Genomic DNA, 23,350 nt, shown 5'->3' on the forward strand with positions numbered 1-23,350 from the left:
GCGGCCCCTCCCGTTGCGGGGCACAGGCTCCAGACGCGCAGGCTCAGTAGTTGTGGCTCACGGGCCCAGTTGCTCCGCGGCATGTGGGATCTTCCCAGACCAGGGCTCGAACCCATGTCCCCTGCATTGGCAGGCAGATTCTCAACCACTGCGCCACCAGGGAAGCCCCAGCAACTACAGTTTCATCAAGAACTGCACGCGTCAACACTGTGTGTTCCGTGAGACCGTGTGATGCACGGAACACGCAGATGTGAATTAAGGCGGATTTTGTACTCAAGAAACATATGGTCTTGTGGACACCTGATAGCCACATAAAAAATAGAAACATAAATCCTAAGACTATTAGAAGGTGAGATAACCCACCTTCTTCTGATGGAACACAGGAGACCAGCTTTACGGTTGAGGAAACAAAAAGCCTCGAACTTTGTGGAGTCATTTGGCCTCATTCAAAAGATTTTTTTCCATCCTTGTGAAACTCATGTTCTGTAATGTTCTTGCCCTCTTTCTTCCCCTTTCATTTTCTTAGCCATAAAGTACAGATGATCCAGAACAATTATTCTGGTGGAAATGATTCCAGCCAGAAAGTGGAATTATCTCGTGGCGAATTTGGAAAGAACCAGCAGGGCACGCTGAGTCCTCAGCACTCTGTTGTCTCCTGTGGGCCTCTTGCAGGGAGCAGTTCTTGCACTTCATTCCCCCAGGGCCGGGGGAAGTGGGTGGGGGAGACCAGCCTCAGCTAGTGTTGGCGGGGCTGGGTTGGCAGCGAGCTTACTGCTCAGGTCACGTAGCAGGACCGTGTGATGCGCAGACCTTGACTCACGCCACCCAAGTAGGTCTCTCTTAATAACAAAAATAATTTTTGGTCAGAATCAGATGAGGAAAAAGGTTGATATCCCCCTTTAGATAATCAAACACTACCTACTGCTATTTCATACCCTTATCATTTTTTTTCACATTTTAAAATTTTATCTTTTTCTTTTTTAAGAAAGTCATATTCTGTTTAAACGTCTTTAGGGTATGAGGTGCCTCTGTTATTTAGTTTAGTCTTGTAGTTCTTAAGAGGTTTGCAGGTGCATCAGGAAGAAGTTCCCCAGGGATGAGTACATGTAGAATTATTAGGACCTTTATTTCCAGTCAAGGGAGGAAAGCAAGTTTAAGAGGCGTCTGTATAAGTTAGCCTCGGGTTCTGGAGTTCTGAGTCAAACAGGAGTCTGTGAAGTTCACCCATGTGTTCTAGAGTTCGAAGGGCTTACAGTGTGCTGTCATCAAGGAGATTTTGATTTGGGAACTGGCGTTGGATAGGGAAAAAGTACCCACCACCTTCTACAGCATTTTTTTTCATCGTTACACACACCAATGGTATCATCCGTGCTGGTGCACCCTCCGTCTTTGCACACCCCTTGCAGAAGAATACATTGTTTTTGTCCTGGAATAAGGCCAGTCCTTGCTGCACAGAAAGAGATGCAACAACCTCATTAATTCACCATCAAATTATTGGTAATGTACGTAAAGCAATAAATTTACAGAAGAATGGCTTTGAGATAGAATAAATGATATTACCTATATGAAAAAAAATCACTTAGGCAAAAGAAGTGGCTTTTTGGAGGAGGGGTGCTAAGAGTGTGGGACTATACACATCTTAGAGAGGGCAGGCTGGTTTCTAGAAGCTTTTAGAGAGCTGTCCTTATCAAGGGCAGTACATGTTGAACCGTGTGGGGTGCTTTGTTGTCACCATGACTGGGGAGATGTCCTTGGCGTTGGTGGGTAAGGCTCAGGGTTGGTGGATTTCCCACCTAGTGAACTGTCCTGCCCTAAATGCCAGTAACGCCTGCACTGAGACAGACTACTTCAGCGGAAGTATCCACCCTCTGCCCCCTCGCCCGTGCTAGGCTCCGCATCCACGTTTACAGCATCCTTACCGTATGGCACCTGTCCTCATCTTCATCTCCTCTTGTGGAAAGTCTAGCCATCCTTCAGATTTCACCTTACCTAATTCCCCCATTTCAGGACTGTGCAGGAGCGGGATTTTCTGTGTTCTTCAATGCCCCTTATATGCAGATACATGCAGAGAATTTCCCTCAGAGCTGAAAGGTGCTTTTCCTTAAGCACACCCGTATGTTTTCCCGATTCATTGGGCTGCTGAAAAGCACATAACTGAGGGTGTGCTTCAGCACCGTTCCCTTGCCCCCCAGCGTCCTTCCTCCGGCGTTTCCAGCACAGCCAAGGGTCCTTTTCCGCGTGGGTCTTGGTGGCTGTTACGTAACAGGACACTTCTGTTCGCGGCCAGTAGTAGGGATTCGCTGGCTCCTGAGCCATCCTATTAACTCACTGTGTCCCGTTTTGTCTTTACTGTCCGGTAATACACTAACCCTGACTGGCTGGCTTCTTTGGTCCCTAACTTCTACCACTTAACCGAGAGTTTGAGCCCTTTGGGGCTCTGGATCTTTGTTTAGTGGGGGGCGGTATTTAAACCAGGCCGTCATTATTATCTCATCGTCCCGCAGAAAAATATCCACAGCCAGACACACCAGCGCAGCCTCTTGTAACTGAATTTTCAGAACCTGTGCGAGTCTGTGTTCTCCCCCTGCTGGAGGATCTGACTCTCAGGCGAGCCGTCCGTGGGCTCGGGGCCTCGTGTGGCAAGAGAACGGCATGCTGGGGAGTTGATCAGCATCCTGTGGTGCCGCCTCTGCTCTGCCGGTTCCGGAGGCTGGAGTGTCTGCCTTTCAGGGAGAGCGCCGAGGGTCTCACCACTCTCGGGGACAGAGCCGAGGGTCCCGCCGCTCTCGGGGACAGAGCCGAGGGTCCCGCCGCTCTCGGGGACAGGGCCGAGGGTCCCTCCCGCTGCTCTCGGGGATGGAGCCGAGGGACCCGCTGCTCTCGGGGACAAGGCCGAGGGTGACCCCACCCAACGCCTGTCTACACAGAGTGCAGGCTCCGTACCCAGCAGTGCAGCAGTCCTCTTACCAGCTGTCGGTCTCTCCCCCGGTAACCTCACCCACGCACTTAGTGTAACATTTGGTGAGACTTTCAGGTTTTCTAACGAAGCTAAAATCAAGGGTTTTTAATATCGGGCAAGGCATAGTGAGAGGCAGAGTGTGTTTCAAGGACGCATCTGGGTGTGAACATAGAGGCGTCCCACGCGGTGCATCTCCACATGCCAAAGTAAGGTATCGTGACCTTTCCGTGTGCCTGCAATATATTCTCTTCCGAACACACCTGGCCATTGAGAGTTTTTCCCTCCTGTGCAAGATTATAGGATCTTTGTTTAATCCATCATCTTGGCATAAGTGATTTGGGAGAAACCAAGGAGGACTGATCTGGAGGAAGGGGTCATCATGACTTGAAAGGCGTGATGCCTCCAAAGGGCTCTTGTCAGATTCGCGGGGAGCCCAGCTCTGCTACCAGCGCCAGTGACCTCCGGCTCTTCACTTTTTCTTTCTCTCTTTTTTTTTTTTTAACTGTGGTAAGAACACTAAACATGAGATCTCCACTCTGACATTTCTAAGTACAGAACGTGGTACCACTATCCAGAGGCACAAGTCTGCCCAGCAGATCTCGAGAATTCCTTCATCTTGTAGAAGTGAAACTTGAAGCCCATCCGACGACAACTCCCCATTTCTCCCTTCCCCCAGCCCCTGGAAACCGCTATTCTGCTCCAGGTGTCCATGAGTTTGACTATTTTTAGACGCCTCAGGTAAGGGCAGTCATGCAGTCTTTATCTTCTTGGACTGGCTGACTTCACTTAGCATCCTGTCCTCCAGATTCACCTTCCAGATTAGTCTTGAAGCAGAGTTTGTTGTGCGTCTTTGTCTACCTGTCTCACACCTATCGTCCTGGACCCTGGCGGTTTTTGCCTGTGAATTGTGAGTCCTTCATACCTTCAGTGATGCACTTTCCTCACCACCTTTGCTGGTTTTGTCTTATACTTTGGTATCCTACTTTAATGGAGCATGAATCGTGGTGCCTAGAGGGTAGGAACTTCCTTTGGAACACTGTAGAAGGGGCCTCATCCAAAGGACGACAGAGATTTCGGACAGTGCATATTTTCAAGTCTAAACATGATTATGACTTAGAGAATCCACCTAGATAGATCAGACTTATTTACCTTTGGATCACAGAAATTATCAGATTGAAAGGTTAGGAATTTTGATTTCCTAATTTCTCATGATTATTATTGATACCGTGTATCTATTTCCACACAGTCGCTGGTGGTTTCTCAGGCTTCATTCTATGTGTGTACCTCAAAGAGTGATTATCTCAAGATTAGAAAAGAAGGAAGCTACTCTAAACTTGAAACTCCTTCTGTGGCAGAACCAGGAAGAGAAACTCTGAAGAAAGAATAGTGGAAGTAGTGAAACAAAATGAAAGACCTATCAGGCTCGTAGGCCGCCTAGAACCCGTAGATGATCCTACTTTGAGCATAAACCGAGCCCCACCCCTGGTGATGGAGATACTCGTGATCACCCCTCCCGGCACAAAGTCTAGTAGCCTTGCCCTCCCTGTTCTTGAAGTGTCCCTGCAGATTGAGCCTTGGTGCCATGCAGCTTTTACTGTGGCCTAATTCCATGAGATGCTTGGCACATTTTCTGGTAGAAACTAGTGCTCTCCTGCCGTGGCCTTCTTGCAGTTCCTTAAACACACTGTGGTTTCTTCTGCATCAGGGACATTGCACTGGCTTCTTCCTCTGCCAGGAGTGTTGAGGTCTCCTTGCAAGGGGTTCATCAATGAACACTTATCTTCCCGTTTTCAGCTCAAGAGGCATGCCTCACTGAACTTTTCCCGGATGTTGCAGATTGACAATGACTGCATGTTTCAGGCACTCAGAATACTCTGTTCCTTTTCATTGTACTTATTAAAATGTATAATTTATAGATGCATTTGTAATCATTTGCCTAATGTCTGTCTTCTCTACTGTGGGAAGACAGTCTTCCTTTCATTTCCCATTGTATCTTGGGTATCTCACGCAGCCCATGGAAAGTAGCAGATGCTCAGTACACATTTCTTACCATTGAATGCAGTTAAGTGTTCTTTGACCACACACGCATTTTCTGTCTCTTATTCCTTCTAAAACTTCTTGGCTCCAGCCTATTTTTGACTATTTGGCCCCGACTCTTGGAGGTACAATTGTATTTATGGGTGTCCAGTCTCGTTATTACCATAGGAACTTCTCTAAACCTTAGGCCTAGATTTCTTGGAGTCCTGTTTACCTGTCAGTTATTTCTGGCCTTTGCTCTAGGACAACCTTTTTCTTGAATTGTTTTCCACTCTAAGAGTGAACCACTGCCATATCACTTTCCCACTATAATGGTGACTTTTGGCTCGATCTTTACTTCCAGAAGTATCCCTCCTTAACCTTAAAAAAAAAAAGGCCCATACATGGTGTATGACTCTGGATGGAGACAGTCATTTATACTGAGTTGAATTTAGCTTAGGTGGTGGAAAGCAAGCATGAGCAAAAAAAAAAAAAAAAAAAAAAAAACACTCATCAACCATGCACACATAATTATCTTGAACCAAGTGCTTTCAGCAGTCTGATTATCACCATTATATGATTTTAAGAACAAAGATCAGGAAAATCTAAAGACTAGTGTAAGTCATCCCAATAGTAATGCCAGAATGGTAAGCTGATTCAACATGCCTACCACAAACACTGAAGAAAAAAAATTTAGAGGTAAATGAAGTAACATGTTTCCAAGATATTGTAGCTTCCCAAAGAGGAAACTTGAAAATCTTCTTAGGTTCTTCAATGTCTAATTAGGGGATTTTGAGGTAAAAAGCCTGACAGAAATTAGGGTTACCACTTTATGGGCATACCTACACCCGTAGATCGATGGAAACAATACTGACCCAGATTAAAAATACTTGGTTCCAGCTGCAGTGTTGCCACTACCTATGTGACCTCAGTGAAATCATATTCTTTATGTGGACATGGATTCTCTTATCTGTAAAATTAAAGAATTAACCATTAAATTGCCTTCTAATTTTAAGTCATTAACATCATATAATTTTACATTAGCTGTCACTACAAGTGTGTCTTCTTCTGACAGAATTGAGGGCCAGGTGAGAAGTACGTGAACTCCTTCAAGAGGGGGCAGCTGTACATCAGATAGATCCCAAGATATTCATAGATTAGGCAAAGATCAAACATTTCAACATACATGAATATCTTTGATTGTATTTGAAAGAATCTATAGATGAATCAAGGAAGAGGGAGAGTTACCCAGACTTAATCTATGTTCAGTGTACACAGATGTTATTTTGAGGGATGTGAACATCCTGACATCAACAGTGGAGAAAACAATCTTAGTTTTTACAAGGATCTGAATGAATCAGCCTGAAAATGGCCATGTTCCCTTTTCCCTTTAAGTCTACACTTTAATATTCCAACTTCTCCATCATGAGCACCAAGGATGTAACTCAGGTTGTTAAAATGCTCCCTTCCTATTTTGCGTTATGCTTAAAATTTTGCCATTGACGTACTGTCCCAAATCCATGCTTTTTCCAAATTCCTCTGCTCCCTATTAATAACTTGATATAATTCTTTTTTGTTGAGCTCTGTATTATGTGCCTAATTTCTACCAGTCACAAATATTCCCTCACCAACAGACGACATCACTTCCATTCACTAACCAAGTCTGACCCAGTAGCCGCCATTTTCACTCTCCTTTTTGGAGGTGGGGGCCCTTGTAAAAGCTACTTGATTTGTATGCCGAGCCTGATGTCACATGTCAAAGCTTCTCCACTTCCACATCGGTTTGAGCCCCCTTTTCTAATCATGGAGCTTTTGGAACTCATTTTCTGTTGATGGAAATCCTTGTCCCACTTCACAATTTTGACCTCATCAGTTCTAAGGAAGATGATCATGTTGGACTTCTGCATCCCTAAGACTGTGCATTAGGGTCTGAGTTAAGATGGCCACAGCATAATTACGCATCCGAATAGGTCTCCTAAGAAACCTATCTCTACAGTTATTCACCATCTTACCTTTTGGTATTATAGTCAAAGAGAGGAGGAGAACAGAAAGCAGTAAATGGAGTCTCATGGTTGAATGCCCGGTAGAGAAGTGAGTAATCAGGAATAGCGGGATTCAGGGCCTTTTATTTGCTTCTGGAGACTGAGGTTCCTTTTAGTCAGTGAAGCTTAACAAGTAAGAAAATAAAACAGCTTCCGCTGGAATATTTCCAAACCCTGAACTCCCTAAATTTGGTGACAAATTAACCTAACTACTGGAGACCAGATGGCTAATCCTGTACTTTTTCTGTGGGCTCTCAAATTTCTCAGAGGTCAGTCTCTTTGGCCAGTCATCTTTTAAAGGGTCATAGTGTAATAGTGTAATAACGTTGTGTAGCTTTAAGGTGTACAACATGTTGATGTGATACATTTATGTATTGCGGTGTGATTGCCACCACAGTGTTAGCTGACATCTCTATTAGGTCACATAATTATCATTTCTTCTGTGTAGTGAGAACAATTAAGATGTAGTTTCCTATGACTTTGAGGTTTATCGTACAGTGTTGTTGACTATAATCACTATGTTGCCCATTAGATCTCCAGAACTTACTTATCTACTGGTTGTAAGTTTGTACCCTGAAACAGCATCTCCCCAATTCCCCCACTCCCAGCCCCTGGTAGCCACCATTCTACCCTCTGTTTTGATGAGTTTGGCTTTTTAGATTCCACATCAAAGTGAGATCACACACTATTTGTCTTTCTCTGTCAGACTCATCTCACTTAGCATAATGCCCTCCAGGTACTTCCATGCTGTTGCAAATGGCAGGATTTCATTTTTTTTCCTCATGGCTGAATAATATTTCATTGTGTGTATATATATATATATACACACACACACACACACACACACACACACACACACACACACGATATCTTCTTTATCCATTCATCTGCTGATGGACACTTGGGTTGTTGTCATATCTTGGCTATTGTGAATAATGCTGGAATGATCACGGGAATGCAGATAATTCTTCAAGATCCTGATTTCATTTCCTTTGTATATATGCCCCAAAGTGGGATTGCTGGATCACAGGGTAACTCTATTTTTACTTTTTGAGGAACCTCCACGCTTTTCCATAGTGGCTGAACCATTTTACATCCCACCAACAGTGCACAAAGGTTCTCTTTTCTCCACATCCTCTCCAACACTTGTTATTTCTTGTCTTCTTGATGACAGCCATTGTAATTGGTGTGAAGTAATCTTTCATTGTGGTTTTGATCTGCATTTCCTGATGATTAGTGATGTTGAGACTCTTTTCATGTACCTGTTGGTCATTTGTATGTTTGGGAAAATCTCTGTTTAGTTCCTCTGTTCATTTTTTTTTAATTGGGTTATTTGGTTTTTGTTATTGAGTTGTATGAGTTCTTTATATATTTATATATATTAACCCTTATCTGATATATCATTTACAAATACTTTCTCCCATTGTGTAGATTGCCTTTTCATTTTTGTAAATTGTTTCTTTTGCTGTGCAGAGCTTTTTAGTTTGATGTAGTCCTGCTTGTTAATTTTTGCTTTTGTTGCTTGTGCTTTTGGTGTCATATCCAAAAAATCGTTGCCAGGAAAATGTCAAGGAGATTTTTCCCTGCTTTCTTTTAGGAGTTTTTTGGTATAAGGTCTTATGTTTAAGTCTTTAATTCATTTCAAGTTAATTTTTTGTGAGTGGTATAAGGTAGGGGCACAATTTCAGCGTTCTGCATGTGGTTATCCAGTTTTCCCAACACCATTTGCTGGAGAGACTGTCATTTCCCCACTGAGTATTCTTGACTCCCTCGTCAAGCATTAATTGACTGTATATGCGGAGATTTATTTTTGGACTCTCTATTCTCTTCCTTTGGTCTCTGCATCTGTTTCTATGCCAAAAGTATTTTATTATTATTTTTTTTTTAAAAAATTTATTTATTTATTTATTTATTTATGGCTGTGTTGGGTCTTCGTTTCTGTGTGAGGGCTTTCTCTAGTTGCGGCAAGTGGGGGCCACTCTTCATCGCGGTGCACGGGCCTCTCACTATCGTGGCCTCTCCCGTTGCGGAGCACAGGCTCCAGACGCACAGGCTCAGCAATTGTGGCTCACGGGCTTAGTCGCTCCGCGGCATGTGGGATCTTCCCAGACCAGGGCTCGAACCCGTGTCCCCTGCATTGGCAGGCAGATTCTCAACCACTGTGCCACCAGGGAAGCCCTATTTTATTATTTTAATTTTTGATGCTATTTTAAGTAGAATTTCTTTTTTTTTTCTTTTCAGATAATTCTTTGTTAGTGTATAGAAACGCTACTGATTTTCGCATGTTGATTTTGTATCCTGCAACTTTACTGAATTCATTGACTAGGTCTTACAGTTTTTTGGTGGACTCTTTAGGATTTTCTATATATAAAATGTCATCTGAAAATAGAGACAATTTTACTTGTTGCTTTCCAATTCTAAAAGCTTTTAATTTCTTTTTCTTGCTTGATTTCTCTGGCTAGGAATTCCAGTACAGTGTTGAACAGGAGTGGTGAAAATGGGCACCCTTGTCTTTGCCTGATCTTAGAGTGAAAACTTGTAACCTTTCACCATTGAGTATGATTTTGGCTGTGGGTTTGTCATATATGGCCTTTATAATATTGAAATACTTTCCATCTATACCTAAGGTGTTACAAGATTTTATCATGAATGAATGTTAAATTTTTTCAGATGCTTTTTCTGCATCTGTTTAGATGATTGCATGATTTTTATCTTTCATTCTGTTAACTTGATGTATCACATTTATTGATTTGCATGTTATTAACCATCTTTGCATCCCAATGATAAATCCCATGTGATCATGGTGAATGATTCTTTTAATGTGCTGCTGAATTCAATTTAGTACTAGTATTTTATTGAGATTTTTGTATCTTTAGGTAGATTTGTCTGTAGTTTTCTTTTCTTCTAGTGTCCTTTTCTGGCTTTGATATGGGGATAATGCTGACCTCATAAAATGAGTTTGGGAGTGTTTTCACCTCTTCAGTTTTGGGGAAGAGTTTGAGAAGGATTGGCATTAATTCTTCCTTAAATGTTTGGTAAAATTCACCAGTGAAGCCATCTGGTTTTTGATTACTGAATTAATATCCTTGCTAGTAATTAGTTTGTTAAGATTTTCTGTTTCTTCTTGATTCAGTCTTGGTAGGTTGTATATTTCTAAGAATTTATCCATTTCTTCTAGGTTGTCTAGTTTCTTGGCATAGAGTTATCATAGTAGCCTCTTATGATCCTTTGTATTTTGGTGTTCTCAGTTGTAATGTTTCCTTTTTCATTTATAATTTTGTTGATATGGATCCTCTCTCTTTGTTTCCTTGTTTAGCCTAGCTAAAGGTTTGTCAGTTTTGTTTATCTTTTCAAAGAGCCAATTCTTAGTTTTGTTAATCATTTCTATTGTGTTCCTGTTCTCTATTTCATTTATTTCTGCCTTAGTCTTTATTATTTCCTTCCTTCTCCTAACTTTGGTCTTGGTTTATTCTTCTTTTCCTAGTTCCTTGAAGCATGGAGTTAGGTTGTTTATTCGAGTTTTTTCTTGTTTCTTAATACAGGCATTTACTGCTATGAACTTCCCTCTTAGAACTGCTTTTGCTGCATCCAATAAGTTTTGGTATATTGTGTTTCCATTCTTTTCTCTCAAGATATATGTATAATTTCCCCTTTAATTTCTTCTTTGATCCATTGGTGGTTCAGGAGAGTATTGTTTAATTTTCATGTATTCATGAATTTTCCAGTTTTCCTCCTGTTACTGATTTCTACTTTCATACCATTGTGGTCAGAGAATATATGTAGGATTTCAATCTTCTTGAATTTGCCAAGACTTGTTTTGTGGCCTAACATATCATCTATTTGAGAAAATGCTACATGTGCACCTATCTATCCATTGTTGAGAGTGGGGTAAATATATCATTTCATCCTCTCCTGGTCTGAAAAGTTTCTGTTGAGAATTCTGCCATTCTGTTGAGAGCCTCCTGGGAAGTGGCCACAATGCTTGGGAAGCTAGATGTCCACATCAGGCTCTCTTTTTCCCACTGGAGAATCATAGGTCCACGGGGGCTCTTTTGGTCTGGTGCTGTGCCAGCCTTGGGGAGGGGTGATGAGGTTAGAGTGTAGCAATTCATTTGCCCTTCTAATACCATCCTTCTCAGTGTTCGCGGTCCAGAGAATTTCTTCAGACTCACCCGCTGTCCTAGGAGTTTCACAGTGGTGTCTAATCTGTGGATATTTGCTAGTTTGTCTTCTTGTGAGGGAGACTGAAGTCAGGAACAACTTATATAACCATCTCAATAACCAAAAATAGGATATTGATGTCAGAAGGCAGGACCTACTGTCTAATGGAAAAATTACTTTCAGAGACCATAGGCTGCCCCTCCAATCGCTTTGCATCCCAGAGTGCAAAGGTCTGGGGGTTAGAATGATTTCAAAAGAGGGGCCACCTGCTGCCTGGTGCCACCTCACGTTACGGACTCTCTCCCTGCAGCTGTGGTCCTCGGAGCCCCAGGTACAGCTCCAGAAGTCCTTGATGTGGTGTGTGCTGTGCACAGCAAAGCTGTGGGTGCATGGCTGCGTCTGCCTAGATTTCAGAGGATGCCCTAGAGAGCTGTGGGTCCCAGGCAGAGAACTGCTGCTGAGGCGCGGTCACCACTGACAGCCCCCCTTTAGGGCAAAGCCTAGGGGAGCCATATGCGCATGGTTCCCCTAAACTCCAGGCATGCAATTATAGCTCAGGAGAGCGGCCCATGTACCACCTCAATGCAGGAAGCTGTGGGGGTGGGGCTGCTTGGAGCCTCAGAGGCCCCAGCCCTGCCCAGGCGTGTCTGGAGGATGGGACCTGCGCCTGGATCCCTTGACTGGACTCCATACTCTCATAAAGGTCTTTTCATCCGTGTATAGTTGTTAAATTAGCCTTTGTGTGAGAAGAGGGGGTCTGGGACCTGCTGTTCTGCAGGTTTGCTTCTTGGAATATTTATGACGATCCTCTCTATTCAGATATTCCTATTCTAGTATTTAAAGTCTGAACAAAAGAATTGGAAGCATGAAACACACACACACACACACACACACACACACACACACACACAATCTCTCCCACGGAAGTTAGCCAACATGTTGAATTATTAAAGCAAGTGTGGCACGTCCAACCGTCAAAAGGATTTAGACAGGATGTTAAGGACTGATGTAAATTAAGTATAAGAAGGATATTTTTATTAAAAAGGATAAAAAAATGCCAGAGACAAGACTTTATTACTGTACGTGACTAACTAAAAGGTATTTGTAGGGAGACAGACACAAGTCAGGAGATTATTCTATATTTGGCAAGAGAAAAAAGAGAAAAACTATGACGAATACATCAGTGTTTCCGGAGGTTTTTGGAACCCACCATGAGGTTACTTCTTCTAGGGACCAGAGAGTCTGCTCATCCTGTTTTGATAGCGCTTGTAACGTAGCCGAAGCCTGCTGTTCTTTCAAGGTTTAAAAATCTTTCCTACATATCTGTAAGGGTTTTGCTTTTCTCTTATAATCCCCCATCCGCACCCCAGAACTATGATTGCATCTCATTAGGATAACAGTCTTTCAGGTATCTTTTCCTTAGTTATTTAAGACATCATGTTTCCATGATAAATCAGGAAAACAAGCGGACTTGCCAGCAAATTCCAAATTATAGATAATAGGTGCCATAGTGTTTTAAATGAATTAAGCCAGATTAAGGATCTCTTCTGAGCTATTAGACTCAAGAGCACTCACAGGCAGTTAGTCTAAGCTGAGGCACCCAATTTTGTGGAGTCCAGGTATAGATCAGTAATATAGGGCTAGATTGACTTGGTAGAGAGTCCCAGTTTCTCACCTGTATCCACAAAGGACATAGTCTTTGTAAACTAAATTCAACTCAGGTGTAGTGCTTATCCATATTCTTGCTAGATGGTGGAGATGAGGTAGGGAGGGAGAAATGAAAGCAAACCATCAAGCTGTCTCACCACTTACACACTTAGTTCCTTACCTACAGTATACCTCTGCTGTTTTAAGGTCAGTTTTGCCCTAAATCGAGTAAAGACTATACCAAATTATTATGGGAAATATCCATACTCTGAGAGTTAAAAAAAAACATAAAGACTTCATAAATACTGCATTATAGGAAGAGAGAAAGGGAGTCTTCACTACCAAAGCACATTTCCTTAATCATCGAAGTTTTATATATGACTCTTTCTAAGAACTACTTTGAGGTATATAGTTTACTCAAGCCCCAAAGACATTCAGGAAAGGAAAGTGAGACCTTATGACACTAGGGAGGAAGATGAAGTTGTAGCAGAAGTTGTGAAGCATCAAAAATCTATTTAAAAGGGGTATTGACAGCATACCCTTGGAAGAGGTTACTATGTTTTTTACAGTAAAATGTTTAGGTTCTATAAAAGGGAATTGTGTTGAGGAGTAAAATATTGATAATCTCTAAATGATCACAGTGTTTCCTCATAGCAGTAGAATATCAAAATCTTTTTTGTTGTTGTTAATTGAGGTTTTATTTTGTTAGGGTACTTCTGTTGGTCTTCAACCTTTCGTTCTCTCCTTTCTGTTTTCATCTCTTTCCAGTTATCTGCCATGCAGTTACAATCCTTACATATCATCCCAGATTATTTCCTCTTGCCTGATTCCAATTTTCTTCCCTTTCTCTGTTTACATCTCCTCCCCTCCATGATATTTTCTAGATTTCTTCTATATTTGACCTTTGCATTTCCTTTGTACTCTCTGTGCGTCTATTTAATTATGTTGCATATAACTATATTTTCATCTTTGCAACTTGTTGTTTAATCTTTTGATCTTTCTGTGACAAATTTTTAAAAAATTTGTCAAATAAATGGGCTTTCTTACTTCTAAAGAGATTGTTTGGATCTGAAAATGAGTCATAAAGAAGTAGTATCTGGGTAGATTTGAAATCAATATGTATTTATTTATTTCTCTTGACAAGGGATGATAGAAGTTGATAATAAAGCTGGCAGTGTTTAATATGTATATTTTAAATTTTTAGATACAAAGACGTTTCCTTTTGAGGCTTTTCCAAGTTTCATTTCAATTTATGCTTAATGGGTGGTTGATAATCTGAATAGATAATGGGCGTTGGAATTGGCAGAAGAATCCACCACTGGCGACAGCATTTCCACCGTCTTCGGCAGGCACCAATTATATCCTCTGTTATCTTGCAGGTGTCTCTTCTGCAAAGGCCAGAGAGATTGAAACAGTGGTTTTCAGCAGAAGCCAAACCACTTCTTACTGTAGAAGAAGAGTCAGTGAGATCATTAGTCCATGAATGGAATTTAAACCTGTAAACTTAAGAGTGAGAGTAGAAGAGTTCTAGGAAGAGCATTTCTACATGGAGAAAAGAAGCTGGACAAAGGGTCCATTCAATTGCTTCATCACGTTCACTGACTGCTTTTTACCCAACAGCCAAAATATTAACAAACCCCTCCCTCCTTTTCTTATATGTTTTTGGCATTTTGTTAATTTAGGCTTCAAAAATAACTTTGGTAAATGTCAAAGTGAAACAACGAGGGGGTGGACAAAATATATGTTCTAAATACAGCAGTGTCTTTATTATTTTACTCTTTATATGGATCTTCAACCAATATTTGCCAAATGTCTTCTATTCACCAGGCGTTTTTCTTTGTACTAGCAATAGAACAGTGGAAATGGCAGAAATATTCTCACAGCACTTATATTCAGTGAGGAAAATCTGACCATACACAAATAGAATGATAAGATAATTTCAGAAAGTGATAAGTGGTTAGAACACAATAATATAGTAATGGGCCAGATATAGTCTGGAGGATGGAGTTGATAAAATGGACCGAGAAAGGCTTTCTGAGGATATAGCATTTGAACTGAGATGTGAATGCTGAAAATGAAATAGACAAGCAGATATCCACGTGAGGGTATGATAGGCATGTAGAATAGCAGGAGCAAGGTCTCTTGCTTAGTTTATTTGAAGAACAGAAAGACCTGTGTGGATGGAGCATATTTGTTTTTATAAATTTATTTATATTTATTTTTGGCTATGTTGGGTCTTCGTTTCTGGGCAAGGGCTTTCTCCAGTTGTGGAGAGCGGGGGCCACTCTTCATCGCGGTGCGCGGGCCTCTCACCGTCGCGGCCTCTCCCGTCGCGGAGCACAGGCTCCAGACGCGCAGGCTCAGTAGTTGTGGCTCACGGGCTTAGTCGCTCCGCGGCATGTGGGATCTTCCCAGACCAGAGCTCGAACCCGTGTCCCCTGCATTGGCAGGCAGATTCTTAACCACTGTGCCACCAGGGAAGCCCGGATGGAGCATATTGGGAAAAAAATAAGTTTGATAAGAAATGAGGTGACCTTGATTAAACAGGATCAAGATCATTTTTGGCTTGTAGGTCATAGGAAGCTTGCAGATTCATATAGCTATCATTGTAGTTGCCTTCCGTCAGTTTCTATATGCTCATTCTTTTTAAAAAATGTTTAGCATTTCGGGACTTCCCTGGTGGCCCAGTGGTAAAGAATACGCCTTCCAATGCAGGGGACGCGGGCTCGATCCCTGGTCGGAGAACTAAGATCCCACATGCCGTGGGGCAGCTAAGCCCGTGCACCACAACTACAGAGCCCACGCACCCTGGATCCTGCGTGCCACAACTAGAGAAGAGAAAACCTGCACGCCACAACTAGAGAGAAGCCCACACGCCTCAACAAAAGATCCCTCCTGCCTCAACGAAGATCCTGCCTGCCACAACTAAGACCTGACGCAGCCAAAAATAAATAATAAATCTTAAAAAAAAAAAAAAAAGTTTAACATTTCACCTCCTCTTTCCTCCTATCCATTTAGATAAGGGGTAGGGGAGGATTTCAGTGAAAAAGAACCTGTGGGTGCTCAGTCGTGGTGCAGGTTTATTCTAAACAAATAGAAAACCTCTCAATCTCTTCATGTTTCAATCAGCTCAGAAAGAAGCAGAAGTTATTTTTTCTTTCCAAATGTAGATGTGATCTGCCTAACTCAAAGGACAGAGAAATTTTCATCATGGAGTGTATCAATTAGAGGAAAAGTAAGTTTGTGGACATTCTAAATAATCCTTTCAATTGTATCTAAAAAGTAAAGGGTATTAGAAAGCCGAAAATTGGTCATTGTGTCCAGACCATTTTATCCTCCAGATGACTTGTATGGTAGAAAAGTTAATTTAATAAATAACGCTCTAGTGGTAGAGCTGATGCCACACTCCTCAAAATAAACTGGCCTTCCAGTAGAAAATCCGCCTAAAACAAGAGTTAGGAAACAGACAGTTAATAGTTTCACTTTGGACTCATCTGTGTGTTAAGAATTTGCATAGTGTCAAGGTTTTACCACTCAAGAAATAATTCAAGGTCCATTTAATAATGTATGGGGTCTATTAAATAAGATATTTTTGGTGTCATCACATTAATTTTACTTATATTTGCCTATCGAGGCCATTCCTAGCTAAGAATAATAAGTCAATATTTTTAGATTAAAACTTGGTGTTGATGTTCCTGTTTACTGTGACAGAATGACATAGACAATATACCCACTTAGTCAAGTAACTTCAGTATGTATTTGCAGGGGAGAATGGAAAAGAAAATCAACATTGACACCTGATAAACATTATTTTTTAAATAGGAAGAGGACAGTATTGCCTTAACCAAGTTAAAGTTTGTCTGAACACAAAAAGCCATGTAGTGTTTCATAGTAAAATGTCCGCCTCGATCTCATGAAGATCAGAAAGAAAAGAAGAATGTCCACAGTCAATACTACATGAATATAGTTCTGAAATTTTTGAACCATGCCATAAGTCATAAGAAGGAAAGTCAGTGATGGCTTGAGCCTACTGTTTTTCCTCTCCTTCTGTAACTCTCCAGATGCCACTGGAATGATGTAAGTAGCATTTTGAGAGAATCTGTAGGGGTGCCAGAAATCACAGGGTACCATCAATGCATCAGAAACTGAGAAATAACTGAAAGATGCAAACCGAACATGATCAGGTAGAAAGAAAGATTTAAACTTTGGCCAAGATTACGGGTTCAATGCTCTCAAATGACTGCTGTTATAGAAAAAATAGACCCTAGAGAATATCTTTGAAATATTTCTGTTCTTGAAAATGGTAGGGCAATTTCCTAAAATACTCCCTTCTTCAAGGAAAAAAGTCTGTGAACTGAAGCTTGAGCAGTAGGCCCTCTGTATTGGTCAGCTTGGTGGGTGTAGGGCTTTCCGGAAGGTCAGTGCTATTGTCACCAGTCCTAATGGGGGACTGACTCGGGTTTGCCACGTTGCCAGTAGGTTAAGGTTGGAACCCAGGAACTGAGACAAAGAAGGGAGAGGTTTCAGAGCAGTAGCTTTGATTGGTAGCAGAGACACATTCTCAAATGAGACCGTAAGAAAATGGCAGGCTGAGTATAAGCAATGAATTCATTATGAAAGAAGATCAGGAAGGCCAGACACCGTGAGTACAAGTTAATGGAATAAATAACATATTTGGATCCTCAGGGACTATTGGAATAGCCCATGTGAGCAAATAATTATGTTCTTGCCCTGACAAAGAGAGCAAGCTGGATAATTTGTAGATCACAGTTTTTAAGAGCCCCTCAGAGATCTGGGTTCTCAAAGAAAGCTAGTTAACTAAAATCCAAAGTCCTAAGGTCCTACTAAAATGAAGGGGGCGTGACATCACAAAGGTGACGGTGTGTGTCTTTCGGGCACCTCTCAAAGGTCTTATATTTATTCTTAGAACATGCTAGCTTCCGTTTCCAGACTATCTTCAACTTCTTCTGAAGTTTTACAGACTCTTCTCTTTAAAGGACTGGAAAATGACAAAATGAGTCACAGTTCTTATCCTCACGTGAAATAACACAAATGGAAAAAAAAAAGAGTCATTTGCACTCTTTCTTGCTACAGATACTTATTCAGCGTATATACATTTGACCAGACACTATGTCACTGGATCGGAGATGGAAGTCATTGCCTGCTAGTGTGAACCACTTTTTCTTCCAGATAAGGATTCATTTTCTCGCCAATAAACTTGACCTTCAAAATAATGATTTGGGGTCACTCCAGCATACTCTCACACATAAGGGACTGGTGATTGTAGGCAGTGAAAATGGTAAACGCAGTAAAGTTTCCATGGAGATGTATTTCCATACACACACACACACACACACACACACACACACACACACACATATATATGTATATCTCCCCATTTCCTTCACTCCTCAGCTCTTGGTCACCATCATTCTACTCAGTATTTCTATTGAGTTTAACTGTGTTAGAGTCCACATGTAAGTGAAATCATGCAGCATTTATCTTTCTCATTTTACTTAGCATAATGTCTCCACGTTCATCCACCTTGTTGCAAATATGTATGTATATCAAATCATCATGTTGTACACCCTAAATACATACAAAGTTTATTTGTCAATAAAGCTGGAAAAAACTTGTAAAAAAGAAACCTAAACAACCTTATGACCTGATTTGAGTCACAACATTACGATGTTGAAAGTGGACCTCATTTTGTTCCTGTCCGAATCTCAAGAACAAAGAAACACAAAACCAAGCATTCTCATCGCTGTGTTTCCTTTCTTGGTGAATATGCCCTTTAACTTTATTCAGGAACCCAGTGCATCCATTCATTCATTAAATGTAGTCAGTTACAGCTCTTCCATATTCCTTTCACGTGTCACCTTCTCTTAACCCAGAGTTTACCGTCCAGTTGTTCTATCTCAGCTCAGTTCCAGTGATCATTCCCTTCCAGGCTACCCCTTCCTGTCCGTCTTCTTCGTTGCCCAGAGAGACGTGTCTCAACTCAGATGAGTTTGTCCGTTCCATTATGAGAACGAGCCAGTACATACAGCCCCTCCTTAGCATGTGCCATCGGGGCACTCATGGGCTGCTTCTGATTCTCCTCACCAGACTGCAGGCGTGATCGCTTCAGCTAACATCACTGGGCTGAACTTATAATCCACCACCATCAGTATACCACGGTCATCACATCTCGGCGTCTTTCCTCATGTTATTTCGTTTGTCTGAAGTCCCCTCCACTCTCCTCTCTAGTCCTCAGATTCACTTCACAAATCATTTTTCATTTATAAATGTATACAATCATGATTTCTTTTATAAAGTTGGTGTTATGTTGTGGTTTTTTCGTTTATACTTTGACTAATTTCACAAAAAGAACTAGTTCTCTTTCTCTGTAACCCCGTGTTTCCAGAGAGTCATGCTTTAACTTTTCACTTATTTTGGTATAATCATTTTTTCCTATGTTTGTCTCTTCCCATAAAACTTTAAGATCCTTGTGAGTAGTTATGTGGCTTACTTGTGTTTTATACCTAAAACTCAGAAAATTGACTGGAAGATAGTATATTCAGATATAAGATGACTGACAGATAACTTTATTGAAAACTGAATAAACAGATATTTTCAAATGACCATTTGGGGTTGAAAAGTTAGAGGTAAAACTACAAATTGGGAATCTCTTCCACAGAGGACTCAGAAGGAGGGATCAAAGTAAAAGATGAAGACATAGAAGCAAAGAAAAGGAATAGGTGGGCCATGGGCTGGAACCAGCAGAGGAGAAGGAGCAAGAAGGTAGGCCTCTGGACTGCTTGAGTCTCAGGGCTCCTCCCTGGTCAGGGGGCATGGAGACGCCCACATAGGTCTGACTTGTTAATGACCCGTTCCGCCAAGAGGAAATGAATCCACGCCACTTGAGTCAGTCTATCCTTAGAGTGCAAGTAAATTGAGTAGAGGATAAAGAATAGCAGCATGTGAACAACATGAAAGGTTAACATTGGAAGCACCATTCAAGCAGGAAATTTTCCTCTGTTTTAGTCATAGTCTTCATTGATATCATACTACCCGATAGGAAATTTAGAACAGAGCCTGACAGTATACTCTAGACAAATTCCTCTTTAATGAAGAAAGAAGTGCAGAGATCATTGTGTCCAATCTGTGTCTTCTTAATATGTTTGCTCCCACTGATACCAGCTAGTCTTACATGACCTACAGACTATTTAAACTCTTTCTACAGAATTGACTATCAGCCTCCTCAACCCTGACATATTGTTTTCAGATGCAGGTATGAATGCTTAAATTATAGAATGTGAAGTACTTCTATGGACCTCAGTCATCTTATCTAAAAATGACGAGTTTGAGCCTGATAGCTTTTAATTGACAGTCTTAGCCCTAAGGGTTCATGATCACAGAGTATCACATTTTGTGTTGCTGTCTCCATTTCCCAGCCCAATCATTTTCTTCCTACATAACTCATGTGTCAGTATTCCAAAATGTGTTTTCCTCCTTATTGCCTCCTTTTGAGAGACTAGATTTATGTTGGAGTACCTATGCCGTGCGAGTGCTATTTAACATGAGAATCCCTTCCTAGAATGTGGACCAGCACTTGATCTTCTCAGTAACCCCTCCCTGGGAACCGTAATTCTCTTTCTGAAACCCTATTCTGGGTCTGTGCCATTTACATAGAGTGGCCCAGTGACCAGTTTAGGTGAGACAGTTCTGGTTTATGCCTTAGTTCTGATACAGTTATAAGACTGCTTCTTTCACTTTTCAAAAGCGTCTAGTTTGGATTTAAAAAATGCTCACCCTACTCCCACAATTATGGATATATGTCTCCCATAGCGAGAGTTATACTTGTTATGCTGATTTCTCCATTCCTTCAGGAGACGAACACCTACCGGACAGAGTTCCCCAGGACACCCCCTTAGCACTAACCCCTGTTGATAAGACCCTGTCCATCTCTTTTTCCGACCTACTGAATAGATAAAATGATAGATGCTGATGAAATCCAATCCTTTCGGATCTACCTGCCTACAAATAAATTGCTGTGCCTCACCTAGGCATCCCAAGATACAAAGTAAGGATAAAGTGGGATGTGACCTCATCAGGCAATTTGGCTAATGGCAAAGGAATGGTCTCTTTCCTCTCCTCCCCCATTGTAATCCCAGGGAAGCTGTTGATACTAGGTTTACGAATCTGTAAGACTGATTCCAGGGTCTTGTCTGACCTGCCCAATAGCCTTCTAAACTGCAGACCCAGGTAATCAGCCACCACCTTACCTGGGGATAAGAGAGTCAAAAAGAGGAGCATGGAGAGAAGCACATGGAGTCTCCTGGATGAACGGCAGCTGAAGGGAAGCGGCATCAACATGGTCGGAGCCTGGGGTCACTGAGCATGGCAGGCCCATGGCCTTTTATGATGCTCCCTGGACCTGTGGTTTGTTCATGGTTAGTGGAGCCTAACAAACAGAGAATAACCCCGTCTCCCACAGGAAATCTCCAGGGACAAAAGTACGCAATGTGGTGGTAACTCAGTGGATGAGAAAGCAGAAGTTAGCGTTATGCGTTTCCCACAGATTTAGGATATCCGCGTGGTCTGCTGGGTTCCGTTATGGGAAGAACCATGTGGCAGGGGACTGACGACGTTAGCAATTAGCCAGTGAAGACGTGAAGCCTGTGAACAACTGCGTGAGTGAGTGAGTGAGCTTGGAAGCAGGTTCCTCCCCACCCCAGCCTTCAGATGAACCTCCAGCCAGGCCCCCAATTTTACAGCAACCTCGTAAGAGCTCTTGAGCCAGAGACACTTACCTGTCTCACCATATAAATTACGTTAGTAACTGTTTACTGTTTTAAGCTACTGACTCTTGGTAATACACTATATAGCAGCAGGTAGCGAATAATACAAGTATGCATCTGTCCTCTAGCAAACCTGCTTTAATAGGGCGCAAGTTCAGGTGGGAGGATCATGAGAGTGTTAGTATTTCAGGTCTTTTCCAGACATATGTTAAAGAGGTAAATGTATAACAACATTTAAAGTAACCGTGAAAGTGACCCTATCTACCTTGCATACAACTATGTGTCTGAGTTTGTGTGTGTGTGTAAGAGAGAGAGATGGGGGTGGGAGACTGGGGGAGGGGATGGGCGGGAGAGAGGATGAATGAGAGAACAGAAAGGGAGAATGAGGGAAAGAGAAAGAATAAAGAAATATGAAGCAATCATTAGTTCAAGAGTATTCCCTGTGATAAACAAACACTTGATGTTTCTTTTTCAACTTTATGCTCATTGTTGGAAGAAGGAAAAACAATGAATACTCCATGATAAATGTCTCTGTAAGAGACATTTCAGCTCCTATATACCTGTATCTATCTGTCTGTATCTACCTATCTATCTATCTATCTATCACTTATCTATCTATTATTTATTATCTATTGTATCTATCAGTCATCTATAATCTATATATCTATCACCTATCTAAATCTATCATCTATTTATGTCTATATCTATCATCTATCTATATCTATCTAGCTATCTACATATCTATCTTTTGCTGTTGGTAATAAACATAACGACGAATTCAGCAGAAACAATGATAAGGTTCAATTACAGATCCTACCTCATGTCATCAGGAGCTATATAATCACAACAGAAGAAAGCAAACAAATATCCATTTAGAGGTTTTGCTCGTTTGTTTCATTTCATTTCTTCATCCAAAGCTTCAGATAATGGTGTATGGCCATCTGATTCTGAGATGTGAGTGCCAGAAAGAGAAGACTGTCCACCACTTCTTTGGGTGTGAACATAAGTGAACCTCTTACATTTTCTGAGTCACTCACAACTTTGCTCACCCTTGGTTAATTCCTCTCTCCCCTGCCAACCCAAAGCACCTGCTTTGTCAGACATTATTCTCAAAAAAAAAAAAACTGTAAAAAGACATGATGTTTACAATAAAAGAACTTAGAGCCTAGCAGGGAGACAGTGATGCAAGCAAACAATTAAACCAGAATCAGATAATTAAAAGGAAACCAAATACCATTTTCATAAAGAAAGAGGTGAGGACATGGGGAGGGGGAAGGGTAAGCTGGGACGAAGTGAGAGAGTGGTATGGACATATATACACCGCCAAATGTAAAATAGATAGCTAGTGGGAAGCAGCCGCATAGCACAGGGAGGTCAGTTCGGTGCTTTGTGACCACCTAGAGGGGTGGGTTAGGGAGGCTGGGAGGGAGGCGCAAGAGGGAGGGGATATGGGGATATATGTATACATATAGCTGATTCACTTTGTTATACAGCAGAAACTAACACAACACTGTAAAGCAATTATACTCCAATAAAGATGTTGAAAAAAAAACTGGAGGGCAAGTACTATTACAGTTTTAAGAACAATGTAACTTGAAATAAAATATATCAATATGCTGTCAAAATCTAAAAACTTGATAGAAATGGCTCTAAAATTTATGTCTATAATTAGCCATAATATTAATAAATACAGAACTTTTCCCTATCATTTGCTACTGTTTTAACTTTAAGATATAAGAAAA

General features: G+C 41.4%; 2 protein-coding genes and 1 long non-coding RNA gene across 3 annotated transcripts in view; 1 reads left to right on the plus strand and 2 right to left on the minus strand.

Annotated features, from left to right (window-relative positions):
• LOC137756013 (uncharacterized) overlaps positions 1-23,350 on the plus strand; it is a 158,864-nt gene that overhangs the window by 20,853 nt on the left and 114,661 nt on the right. The window lies entirely within an intron of this gene.
• LOC137755830 (beta-defensin 130B-like) lies at positions 1,266-7,045 on the minus strand. Its single transcript, XM_068531924.1, has 2 exons — positions 6,988-7,045; positions 1,266-1,447 (listed from the first exon to the last, which is right to left on the minus strand). Exons 1-2 carry the CDS (start codon positions 7,043-7,045, stop codon positions 1,266-1,268), a joined length of 240 nt encoding a protein of 79 aa, XP_068388025.1.
• Positions 14,066-21,183, minus strand: LOC137755816 (beta-defensin 109-like). Its single transcript, XM_068531896.1, has 2 exons — positions 21,093-21,183; positions 14,066-14,271 (listed from the first exon to the last, which is right to left on the minus strand). The coding sequence occupies exons 1-2, from the start codon at positions 21,181-21,183 to the stop codon at positions 14,066-14,068; spliced, it is 297 nt and encodes a 98-aa protein (XP_068387997.1).

This window comes from Eschrichtius robustus, chromosome 21, assembly GCF_028021215.1.
Source record: "Eschrichtius robustus isolate mEscRob2 chromosome 21, mEscRob2.pri, whole genome shotgun sequence".
Classification (NCBI taxonomy): domain Eukaryota; kingdom Metazoa; phylum Chordata; class Mammalia; order Artiodactyla; family Eschrichtiidae; genus Eschrichtius; species Eschrichtius robustus.